The following is a 12,707-nucleotide window of genomic DNA, read 5'->3' as shown; positions in this document are numbered from 1 at the left end:
ACTAATTACTATTACATAGCTCAAAAAGCAAAAACATGAACTGATTAATGCTGCAAGTGAAATTATATATATATAAATATATTATATATAAAAATATTTATATGTAAAATTATATTTTAATTATATAATTTTAATAACTTCACAAAAGTTCCCATTATCATTAAGAACAATTAAAGTTAAAATAAAGGGCTTGTTAATAGTTTGATCGATATAAATAAATACCATTATTCAAGATAAGGTTGACAAAACCCTAATCACCTATATTGACCAAATAGGGTTACCTGGCATACATTGGTTGTCGGTAACAAGGCTAACACAACTCTACAAGTCTCAACTTATAGATATTGTTCCAAACAACATTGATGATACTCCTGGTCCCTTCTTGGAGGACAACTATCTCTTGTACACGCTAGGTCAAATTCAAGTAGTTAGTCCATAATCTCGACACATCTCTATCATTGCATTTATTGATAAAAGGAACAATCATCTCATATTCCATAATGATTAAAATTAAATCATTAACATATGCTTTGCAAATCACCATTCCATAATACTAAGCAACAAGTATCAATGCATAAAATAACATCAAAATATCTAGGGTACAAGTTGGATGGAACCAAAGAAACGGGACTCAGACTCGGCTCGGACTCGGCAAGGCCGAATCGGACTCGGACTCGGACTCGAGACTCGGAGTCAGACTTGGCTGGACTCGGGAAAGTGAAAAACTCAAGAAATTTAGAGATTTTTAAAGATTTAAAAGTTGTTTCAGGCACCCTTTATTGAATACACCTTAAAAACACAATAACATCTTCAAACTCGGCTCATTTGATTACATACACAAGTATACATCAATCACATAAGCATAAACGCAAATTTTAGCTGAAGGAAATAACAAACATAGATATATAAATATTGTCAAATGTATACAATATTACAAAACTCATGGAATAAAAAATCCATGTCATCACATGATCATCATCAAATGTTTCATACAAATACCAAAGGTAAATACAACTACAAGCCTATGGCTCAGAGGAGCCTGCACCATCCGGCCCTGGCCTCCTGCGAAGGCGTCTAAGGTAGGTCCTGGATGATTCGACAGCCATGGCCACTCCCCGTGACACCATGCCATGCTCACCAGCATCAGGAACATCCATGTCACTATCTACCTCTGAATCTCCTGTCTGTGCTCGTGCTCTCCACTCCTCCTCTGCCATGGCTACAGTCTCAGCCTCTATATCTACCTGGTCGATCAAATTAGTGTCAAACTCGGAGGTTAAATTTTCCCTACTTCTATCGACGCAGTTTCCCCCCATATTTTTCGACGGGGGTTTGGGGGCAGCGACCCAAGGTGGGGTCAAGGGGCATTGCCCCGCAAGGCCAAAAAAACTTATTATTTAATAAAGGCGTCAGGTGTTATTTTTCTATTGGCTGACATGTTGTAACCCTAATTTTTCTCATTCTCAGGCGAAGGTTGTAGTGAACAAAGACGAGACCATTCATTTTAAAAATGCTTTTTAAAATGTTTTTTTTTTGTCATTTTACTTAACCCAGGCAGTAGCCGAGTTTGGGGCTCATGACTTGCCAAGTTTGGTGAGTTTGAGCCAGACTCGCCAACTCGGCGAGTCTGGCTAGTTTGCTCGCCGGACTCAAACGAGTCCGAGTCTGAGTCCCAGAGACTTGGCGAGCATGGCTCGGACTCGAACTCGCCGAGTTTAGGCGATTCATGGTGATTCCTGTTTCTTTGGATGGAACAACTCTCCTCTCTCCCCCAAGATCTAGACCTATTTCTCTACCTCTCTAATCCTCAGATTCTCACGGGGTGCTACTTTCAACCTCGTTTTGGTGTTGCCCCTAAGCCTCATCAAACGTTATGCCAAAAATATATTTAGATGGGGCAACTTCTACATATAACATGGCTAGTGGAAGTGGCATTGTAACTCATTTAGGGTTGATTTTGTTTTTTGTTCTATGATATGCATTAAACTCTAATTTTGATTTATATATGATAATTAGTAATATGCTCAATAAATTTAGTAATATGTGTGTTTTTGAAGAATATTTTTAGAAATTTATGTATTTTAAAATGTTCGATAAATTTGTCGAGTTATTGCTGATTTTTCTTGTGTTATTTGGCAAGTCTTGAGTTTTTTTCAAAATTGGGCTACCTGAGTTGTTGTTGAGTCTGAGTTTTTCAAGCATGGCTGCTATACTTCTACGAGTTCTACTTTTATGTCTACTTCTTTCATGCATTTAAACCTCAACCTTCTCACTATCATTACTAATAGTCTCACATTTGCAAGAAATAATTTAAAGGGATCTAAACAAGGGAACGGCTTCATTTTATGGGTGTTACAGTCCATGGAGTTAAAGTTTGTCTAAGCATAAAGGAGGATTAGACGGTAGTGGTACTAGTGATATTGCCACAAGAGGAAGATGAAAGATTAGTGGTGATGAGAGACCAAGGACAGTTGCAAGTATGTTTAATGCGTAGGCATGAGATGCAACAAAGTCTTCTGTTGCCAAATTAATTATCTCCCATGCCATCCTATTTCATGTGGCCCATTCCTCTTATTTCAAACAAATGATCACAAATGTAGCCTCTATTGGTCCCTCTTTTGTACCCCCTAGATATCATCAACTATGTAGTACCTAGATAAAGAATTTTCTAGGGTTAATTTGCTAATGGAGGATACGAGGCAAACATGGATCAAGACAAGTTGTTTAGTTGTGATGGATGGGTGGATCGAATTTAGACATCAACAAGTCATCAATATTATAGTCACGTGCCTAGTTAGCTCTTATTTTCTTAGAGTTGTGGATTGTTCACGGAAGCATTGGGATGTAGACTTCCAATTTAGCATTTTGAGAGGCAATAGATTAGTTGGGGCCTCAAATGTTGTATACGTGGTCACTGAGTCAATACGTTTGTACAAATTGGTTGGTATGATGGTGGAGGGTGCTTACAAGCACATTTTTTGGACCCAATGTGTTCATACATTGAAAAATGCATTGAAAGGGATAGGGAAAATAGATTGGGTGAAGCAATTGGTGGCAGAAGCTAGAGATATTCAAATGTTCATTTTGAACCATCACATGTTGTTCTCTTGAAGACATTTTCAAAGGAATTCCTCAAACCTATTGAGACAAGTTATGCCAATTACTTCATTTTGTTGGAGAGGATGCTTGAGGTGCATGAGCCTCTACAATTGATGATGATGTTTTCAGAGTGGAGTAGATGGCCTACTTCAAGCTCTATTGAAGGAAAACCATCAAACAAAGGATCCTTGATGATGTTTGATGGTACATTGCGACACAAGACATTGCTGATTTATTAAATTTTAAATATTAAATTGCTAATTGTAATATTTATTTTTTTAATTTTAAATTTTGTAACTTGTCAATTAATTCTTTTGAACTTTTTGTTTGCATTTTGCAAATATGTTTGCTTTTTCATCTCACCTGTTGTAGATGTCATTAGATATGTTGATATAGACTCTCCTAGTCTTAGAAAGATATATGAGACATGACAACATGCTTGGAAAGATAAAGCAAACAGTTTTGGCTAAGGATCCTACTTTGGGATTATATGAGTAACACATTAAGCCCATTGTGATGCGGAGGTGGAACACAATGAACTCCCCACTTCATATGGCAGCGTTTGTTCTAAATCCCAAGTGGTATGCACCGAAGGCTGGATGGTTGCCTCCTTGTGGTGATGAAGAGGTGAAAGAAAGGCCAATTAAGGCCTTTCAAAAGATGTATACAAATGAGGAGTCTACAATACTTCACACGCAATGCTTGCATTCACAAATCTCTGTGGTCCAACATTCAATAAGCCATAGGGGAAGATAGATAGAGCTACATTAGTTCAAACTAACCCTATTAATGGTGGACATGGCATGGGAAGGATACTCTACAATTGAAGATGTTTTCCGTTCGCCTTCTTTCATAGGTTGCTAGTTCCTATGCTGCAAAGAGGAATCGGTACACATATGGCTTTATCCACTGCATCAAGAAAAAAAGATTTGCCTTTAGATGAATGGAGGAGCTAGTGGTTGTGAATAGTGCTCTTCAACTTCAGGATCGTCAATCTCCAGAGTATCGACAAAATCCAACTTTATAACAGGATATTGATCTCGAAGATGTCACTCGGGATGATGTGAAGGCACCAGAGGGATTGGTTGGGAATTCGTTGGATGAGGGAGACCCTCACAGTGACAATGACTTAGAGGAGGATTCCAATTTTGATGGTGTTGAGCGATGCAGATTAAAGTCAACAATGTACCTTTTCTTTTTTTCTATTGTCATATTATAATTGAAAGTGAAACTTGTAGCCTTTGGCTTTTGTTATAACTTGTATGCTATTTTTAATATCACATCATATTGACAATGAATTATGAAAGAAAATTGAATTAAGGTTTGACTTGAAAGAAATGTAATTTGTATGTCATCAATGTTTCCAAACGGGACATAATGCTACAAATTGTGAAAAGAAGAAATCAAACAAACAAGGAACGTGGTGGAAGGAGGTTTCTAATAAGCATTATGTGGTGGAAAATGGTAGCCAAAATGATTCCCCAAGAGGCTTAAATGAGATGGGTGTCGTTCATGACTTGTAGATCAAAGATGCCTCAACATAGTGTAAAGGCCCTTCGTCTTACAAACCCTTTGATGACTCAAGAACTCTGGCGATTAATAGTGTTAATATTGGTAGTAGAGCTGATATGGAAGGTAAGGGTAGTATTCTGAATTTGAGGGCAAAAAATAGTTCCAAGGTTGGGTGTTGTGATGGGCTTGAGAAAAATGAAAAACAAGATGTTTCAAGGAACACGGATGAGAGGGGGAAGCCTACTATTATAGCTACATAATGTTGGACATGGCATGGGAAGGATACACCACAATTGAAGATGTTTTCCATTCGCCTTCTTTCATAGGTTGCTAGTTCCTATGCTACAAAGAGGAATCAGTACACATATGGCTTTATCCACTGCAAGAAAAATACTTTCCTTTAGACAAATGGAGAAGCTAGTGGTTTTGCATAATGCTCTTCAAATTCAGGATCATCAAACTCTAGAGTATCAACAAAATCCAACTTTATAGTGGGATGTTGATCCTGAAGGTGTCATCCAGGTTGATGTGGAGGCACCAAAGGGACTGGTTGGGAATTTGTTGGATGAGGCAGACCCTCACAATGATAGTGACTTAGAGGAGGATTCCAATTTTGATGTAGTGTTGAGAGATACAGATTAAAGTCAACAATGTACCTCTTTTTTTTTTTTTTTTTGTATTTTCACATCCTAATTGAAAGTGAAACTTGTAGCCCTTGGGCTTTTGTTGTAACTTGTATGCTTTTTTTAATATCACATGCATATTGACAATGAGTTATGAAAGAAATTTGAATTAAGGTTTGATTTGAAAAATATGTAACTTGCATGTCGTAGATGTTTCCAGACGGGACATAACGCTGCAAATTGTGAAAAGAAGAAATCAAACAAACAAGGAATGTGGTGGAAGGTGGTTTTTGATAAGCATTATGTGGTGGAAAATGGTAGCCAAAATGACTCCCCAAGAGCCTTAAATGAGATGGGTGTCGTTCACGACTTTCAAATCAAAGACACCTCAACATAGTGTAAAGGCCCTTCGTCTTCTAGGCCCTTTGGTGACACAAGAACTTTGGCTACTGATAGTGTTAATATTGGTAGAACAGCTGATATGGAAGGTAAGGGTAGTATTTTGGATTTGAGGGCAAAAAATAGTTCCATGGTTGGGTCTTGTGATGGGCCAAAGAAAAATAAAAAACAAGATGTTTCAAGGAACACGGATGAGAGGGGGAGGACTACTATGGAAGAATCTAAGTTGGAGATGTCGGTAGCAAATAGACAAGAGGAAGGATGGATAGAGGTGAAGAGGAAGAAATATAAGATAGGAAGGTTCATTCGATATGCTTCTCTGCTCACATGATAGTGGTGGAGTAAAAATCAGTATGTGATTGCTGACTTGTTAATAGGTCTTGCACTTTGGTGCCTTGTTGGTCAAGGGAGGTAGCTCCCTAGATTTAGCTCCACTTGGTTTGGGCTAGGTTAAATCCCGATATATTAATATAAATAAACAAACTTTAGTGATAAAAATAAATGTTATTGTAGACACTGAAAATTGTCTTGATGCTTGCAAATGACATAAAAAAATTGTTATTGTAGACACTAAAAATTGTCTTGATGCTTGCAAATGGCATTTTATTAATTTTCTTCTTAATTGATTAAATAATTTTTATTTAATTAAACTAATTTTACTCTTGCATTTCAAATTCAAAATCAAAATTTCCCTTTGTTCATTATTAATTAAATATTTTTTTGATTATTTAATAATTTAATGTTTTCTACCATTAATTAAGATTTATTATTTAATTAATCCTTTCTTGCACAAACAATCAAATAATTTTATTATTTAATTATTTTAGCTTTCTTCTATCATGCACCTTAATTAAGTAATCTTAATTATTTAATCAAATCCTTTTTCTTCCACCTTTCTCGTGATTAAAAAATTATTCTAATTATTTAAAGCTAACTAGGTCTTTTATAATTTAATGGATTCTTTAATTTATTTAAATATTCACTTTCCTAAATTTTTACTAAAAAATAAAAAAAAAATCTTTATTTAATTCTTCTTATGCACATGTATTTTAATTATCTAATACTAATTAAGTCCACCTCTTAATTGAAACTCACTTCGAGTTCCACAAATCAATCAATCCACTTCACTAATCAATCGATTCTCTCAATAGTTTCATTAATCACTTAACAAGTCAATCAAGCTACTCGACTGATCAATCAATCTCCATCACGCAATCAATTCCTCTCAACGTATCTTAACTATTGGTCATCAAACCTTTTCCTCAGATCACAACCATTCGTCAATATCAAGAAAATCTATAAAAGCAACCTTGATCATCTATCATTCTTAACCTCAGATACCGGTTCTCCCCTATTTTGGTTGGGTCCTGGTCCTGGTCCGTGCCCGGTCCTGGTCCTGGTCCGGTTCGCCCTGGGTCCCACCCGGGTCCTGCCCAGGCGGCTGGGTTCCCTGTGGGTCCTGCAAGACCCACAGGGAACCCAACCGCCTGGGTAGGACCCGGGTGGGACCCAGGGCGAACCCAGGAGGACCCGGGTGAACCCAAGCCCGTGGGTTCCCAAAAACGGGGCCCACGGGTTAGCAAGCATTTAAAAACAATAAAAAAACAATATTTTTAATCATATTCATAGTTTGCAAAAAAGATAATATTCAAGTTTCAAGTTTCAAAATGTGAAAATGTCATGACACAATAAAGTATAAAGTTAAACATTCAAATTACAAGCCATCTATGGGATTTAAATTCCATATTCATCTTCATCTGAAGCATCCAACCCAAGCCATTAATTCAGAATATTTATTGGCATTGGCAATTATGGATTTATGATTTATTGATTTATGATTTATCTGTTATCATCTATGTATCATTGTATGGGAAAGTTACATTGTATGTTTGATGTTTCATATTTGTATGTTTGAACTGTGAACATATATAATTTTGATGTTTGAAGTTTGAACATATATATATATATATATATATATATATTAAAAAAAATTAAAATATATATATATGTGTACGGACGAACCCGTACCCGTACCCAAATTTTTTTTTTTTTTGGCCGAATCCGCGAACCCGTACCCGAATCCGAACCGGAACCGGTAACTTAGTTCTTAACCATAGTCTTTGAGCTTTCTTCCACCCACGCTATCCAAATGGTGCTTTAAGATAATTTTTGAGAGCAACAATATTATCAATCTTTGGAGGTGAGAAGAATAATGGAGGCCAAAGGATTGTTTGCTTGTGGCAATCTTTGGATTATGATTTAGTTTGTGTTCATTTCAATTCTCCATTGTTGTGATTTGGATTTCGTTGTGTTTCTTAGGCTTTTGTGGTTGGCTTATTATTGAATCACACTGTTTAAATTTTCCAGTCATACAGTTTAAATTATATGAACATTTAAATTTTCTCTACATATTCTAAATTTTCCCTATTTTTAATATAGTCGTTCCCCTTTGATGTCCTCTGCTGTATCAAAAAATTGCCCAAATATCGAGGACCCCAAAACATGTCCCCTCGTCCCCTCGTCCCCTGCCTTCCCCATCCCAGAAACTTGGGGTAACATAGGTAAAAAACTATGCACTGCAAGACCAACTTTGCTTCCCCTAGATGCTAAACTCTTTCCTATATTTTGATGAAATAAATTCTACTTTATCTTGTTGTATATTTCTAAAAATTGGTCCTTTGAGATAAGTAGATGACATGTGTAGAACCCATCCATCTAATCCTGTTTTCTCGTAATGTGATACTCAAATATTTCTCATACGGTTTTCCTCTTATCAAACCTAGCTTGGGGTGTACTTATCTTGGTTTTCTGTTTTATACGGATGGGTTTGCTTTATTCCTCAGTTGATTATTATGGTAAGAATTTAATGATGTTGGATAACCAGTGCTTGGTTGGAAGCATAATTGCTTAGAGTGGGTAGGATGATTGCCAAATATATGCAGAAATGCCACTGAAGTTTTCACTGGGCTAAGAAAAACATCTGTTTAATGTTTCTGATGTCTTTTACATTCATGTTTTCATGTATGATAATCTAAGTTCCGTAGGGATGCATTCATGATCTCCCATCACCCGTTCCAACATTATTTTCATTTTGAAATATTGTTCCTAGGATTTTGGAAGTTCATCTAGTTGTTCCCTTTTTTTTGTATTCTTATGTTTCCTTGTCCTCAATCATAACCCACTCCTCTCCAAAAGGAGAACTAGTATAATAGCTTTTAGTACAAATGTCAAGCACAATCCTAGTTATACGATAAAGTAGATCCCGTGTTAACTGGGCTCATGGTTTGGATAGCATGATTCCAGATGAGCTTCAGGATCAGCTCCGATATGAAACTTGGATGGGAATATTCCAATCGAGCATATGAGAGGCAGTATCTATCCTTCCTATAATGCCTTTTTGAATTTTGTTTCTAATCTTGAATATGTAGCTGCTTCTGCATAATGCAAATCTCAAGAACATATATCTGGATACAACTGTGTTCGATTTTTTCCTTCCAACAAAGTATCCTTTGACATCTCTCTAAGGGTAAATTTTGGATCATTGATATGTTTTTGGATTGATATTACGATTCTTCAAGTGCATAATAAAAGAGGTATTGAATTTCATGTGTAGTTGTTCAGCAGAATCTCATATGTCCCGTGACCTTTTACCAAATAACTCCTGCACAGTAGACTTTTTTTTGTTCTGCAACTTTTGGTATTTCCTAGTGCAACTTTTGCCCAGCCTCCCATAAACATGTATTATAATTTATAAACATTTATCAGATCGTGGGTATGGTCCAAAAGATCCTCAATTCAAATTTTATCCCTCCCGACCCTGTTACTTATAAAGAAAGGTTGCCCACCCTGTGGAGACTTCTTTTCTGCACCACTACGTTCATTCTCAAACAGTCTAGTCTTCGCAACAACCATTTTCCATTAATGTTCAGCCAGGACTGAACAGCCTGTCCTTTATGCAGGATGGGTTTTTCTACTTTTAGCAGATGTGTGGAAAATTGAATCAGCTGATCACTGATAGCAGGTCCTTCAGAAAATATCAAAATTAGGCTTTTGACAAACTGCCATTATTCATGAGGATCTTATTAAAAACCAAGACTCCCAAATCGAGGCAAAGCAACTTTTTTTTGATTTGGTACTTGGAGTGATATGTAAGACTTGGCTATAAAGGTAGCTACCCAAGATCAAGAAAGCTTAAGGAAAGCACAAAGAACTCAGAAGATCAATATGATAGAATAAACAGTAAATAATACAATACAATGAGACTACAAGAGATGCTCAAATGAGAGCAACAAGTGTGTAGGATACAGCACTGAGAGATGTGAATGTACAACCAATGTGGCGTAAACGAGCTGTAGTCACGTGTGCATAACATCTCCACTAAATAGGGAAAGTACAAATCACATGATGCAAGTACAACCTACCTAAGTTAGCTTATCCTATCCTAGGTGTATAATAAAGTAAATAAACTAAAATAAAAAAATAAAATAATGCACCAACCTGATAACATCTTCTTTCTGCATCAATCCATCTATCAGTCTTAACTTCACTTCTTGAGCTCCATCCAGTTGGCTCTGGTAAATACAAGATCAATAGAAGTTCATGACATGGAAAAACAGATGGAAGAACCATCCTTTTTTTATTAAAAAAAAATGAAAAAATCTGTTTACTAACATCTTTTCCAAAAGATAATGCTGCTTTCTCATATTAGTTAAAAACAAGTGACCTTTTTGTTGGCCTAGAGTTTGTACATTTTCCGCGTTTACCTTATTAATCTAGTTATTGTTTAATTCAGGTTTTAGGCTTTTCTTCTAGTCTATAATTTTATACTCTCAGACACATCGGTGTACCCTCACTTTCTTGATCTTATGATTGTTATAACTGCAGAACATCGGATACTGTGTTTTGGTCTTAATATAAGGTCTTCTATTGATATAAATACAATTTCTTTTTTAATGATGAAATAATGTACGCTGCCAATCTCACTGTAATAAGGTTGTCGCGTAGAAGACTAGAATCATGGAATGATTGAGATGTATAACATCTCATAAGTTGTATGGTGACTATGGGTTATGAACTAATGATGTCTAGACTATCACTTATGTGAAAATTTAATAAAAATTTTGTTCATTATTTCTTAAAATGTATAGTTTTCTTGAAACTATCATGGATTTCTCATCAGTTTCACTTATTAACATGTAGGTAATGGCTGCACTGGGAACTATCGAGCAGCTGATTGAAAACAAAAAGTTTGATGTTCTACGTGAAGATAAGTATGTCTCTATCTTGCTTTCTTGTTCTCCTTTCAAAATATTTTTGTTCTTGTAATTTCTTTTAGAATTATGCCTCGACTCATCTCTTGTTCCATGCATGGTAAGTACGTAGTTTACAAAGAAAGGGATGGTTTATGATGATAAGCAGGAGGTATGGGAAGCGTATAGAAATAGAAAAGCAGATCTTAATTTTAGGGATACAAATTGCTTCATTTGGGTTTGATTCATTCCCATAATTCTAGTCAAAAGAGACTCATTTTTGAATTGTTCTCTAAAGATTTTTCAAATCTGCCATTAAAAAAAATAAAAAATTCAACTTAAAGTTATTAGATATCAAGGCACGTGTATCCTTTTTACAACAGGAGAGTTGATCAATTATCTGTTGCTGTGGAATACAGTACTTCGGTTAATGATGTGAAACAAGAGATTGCCAAGAGAAAACTCAGTGAGATACATTACTTGGAAAATATGTTAGAGAAGGTAATTGGTTCTAAGAGTGCTAATGAGTTTCCTGTATTTCTTTAAATGAAAGTGCCAGGTCATAATATTTTTCTGCTTTATTTTCCTCCGAATAAAATTTTGCTCCCCTCAGATTGAGTGTTTGGGGTGCTCCAGGTGCAGGAACAAAATGAGAAGGACGAAAAAAATTTAGAAGTATTGCGGAAGTCGGGATATGATCCACCCAACGCCAATAGTGCAGTTTCCAAGGCACATACTTTTTCATTGTCATGTTTTTGCATTTATAGGACATAATTAATGGGCTTCCTTGCCAATTTCCTTTTTTGTTTTTCCATTTATGGTATCTTGCAGTTGAAAGAATACAATGGAGCTCTTCAACAAGAATCTCAGAGAATGAAATCATTATAATGTAGTGCATTCCCATAATGTCTTGCATGTTGAGGTATACCTCCATTTTCTGTGTTTGTTGTGTTCCTGAGTCTCTTGGTTTTTTAACCTCCTAACATTCCATGGAACTTTGTGGGTGTTACAGGGTCTTCTTTGCAGTCTGAAACATAATATTTTGGCTGAGTAATTAATGGTGGAGGCTTTTTTGTTTTTCCACCTTGTTTCTTTTTTGATACTGGATCTTTTTGGTGAGAACGGGATCCCTAAAAGAAGCATGGAGGAATTAATATATTATAATTTGTTGATTATGTAGAAACAATGGGCAAGGTCTGGAGATTTGTGAAAAGAAATATGTAAAAGATGTTTATAAAAGGCTTGATGTAATAGCATCACTTGAGCTAGTAGAACTGTAATTTATTTGTAAATATGTATAATAAGTAGGAGATTAAATTTATTTTCTTAATTAAAAAACAAAAATATGGATTTGTACACCATTGAATCGAGGTGAATAAATTGCAATGTCCTATGAGGTCATAATGGGAATTAATGGTACAGTTAGAAAAAAAAATCAAAAGTAGGGAAAGTATAGACAATTATTGAAATCGATTTGACACCATTGCTTGTAATTTAGAGAGTTTTTGCTTGTGTCTAATAAGAATACATTCAAGTTAATGGGGTAATTTCAATTCCAACATTGAGAAATCGATTTGCATCAAACCTTTGAAAGACATTTGAGTTGTGGTTTTGAGTTAACTTGAATGCTTAACATCAATGCAAGATTGAGAAAACTTAATTTGCATGATGTCGGCACTAGTTTAGGATCACTTAAGTTGACTTTTGGGACTTCCTATTCTTTTATAATCATTTGTGTGATACTTCTATTTGGGCCAAGGGATTTATTTTTCATTAGATTGCAATCAAATTATTACATAATGGTCTTGATATCTATTTATTGAGC

General features: G+C 35.6%; 1 protein-coding gene across 3 annotated transcripts in view; it reads left to right on the top strand.

The window, feature by feature from the left end:
• The window catches only part of LOC131051307 (uncharacterized), a 153,812-nt gene extending 141,461 nt beyond the window's left edge, over positions 1-12,351 (top strand). For 2 of the 3 annotated variants that reach the window (XM_057985761.2, XM_057985762.2), the window contains exons 6-10: positions 10,833-10,903; positions 11,266-11,383; positions 11,519-11,611; positions 11,714-11,804; positions 11,895-12,351. In XM_057985761.2, the coding sequence (XP_057841744.2) occupies positions 10,833-10,903; positions 11,266-11,383; positions 11,519-11,611; positions 11,714-11,770 (339 nt within the window). In that variant the 3' untranslated portion in view covers positions 11,771-11,804; positions 11,895-12,351. The remainder of the gene's footprint in view (positions 1-10,832; positions 10,904-11,265; positions 11,384-11,518; positions 11,612-11,713; positions 11,805-11,894) is intronic. The other variant, XM_057985763.2, reaches the window with a different exon arrangement.
• The last annotated feature ends 356 nt before the right edge of the window (positions 12,352-12,707 follow it).

Source organism: Cryptomeria japonica, chromosome 9, assembly GCF_030272615.1.
Source record: "Cryptomeria japonica chromosome 9, Sugi_1.0, whole genome shotgun sequence".
Lineage (NCBI taxonomy): Eukaryota > Viridiplantae > Streptophyta > Pinopsida > Cupressales > Cupressaceae > Cryptomeria > Cryptomeria japonica.
Note: the sequence above shows the minus strand (reverse complement) of the source record. Positions and strands in the feature narration are given on the sequence as shown.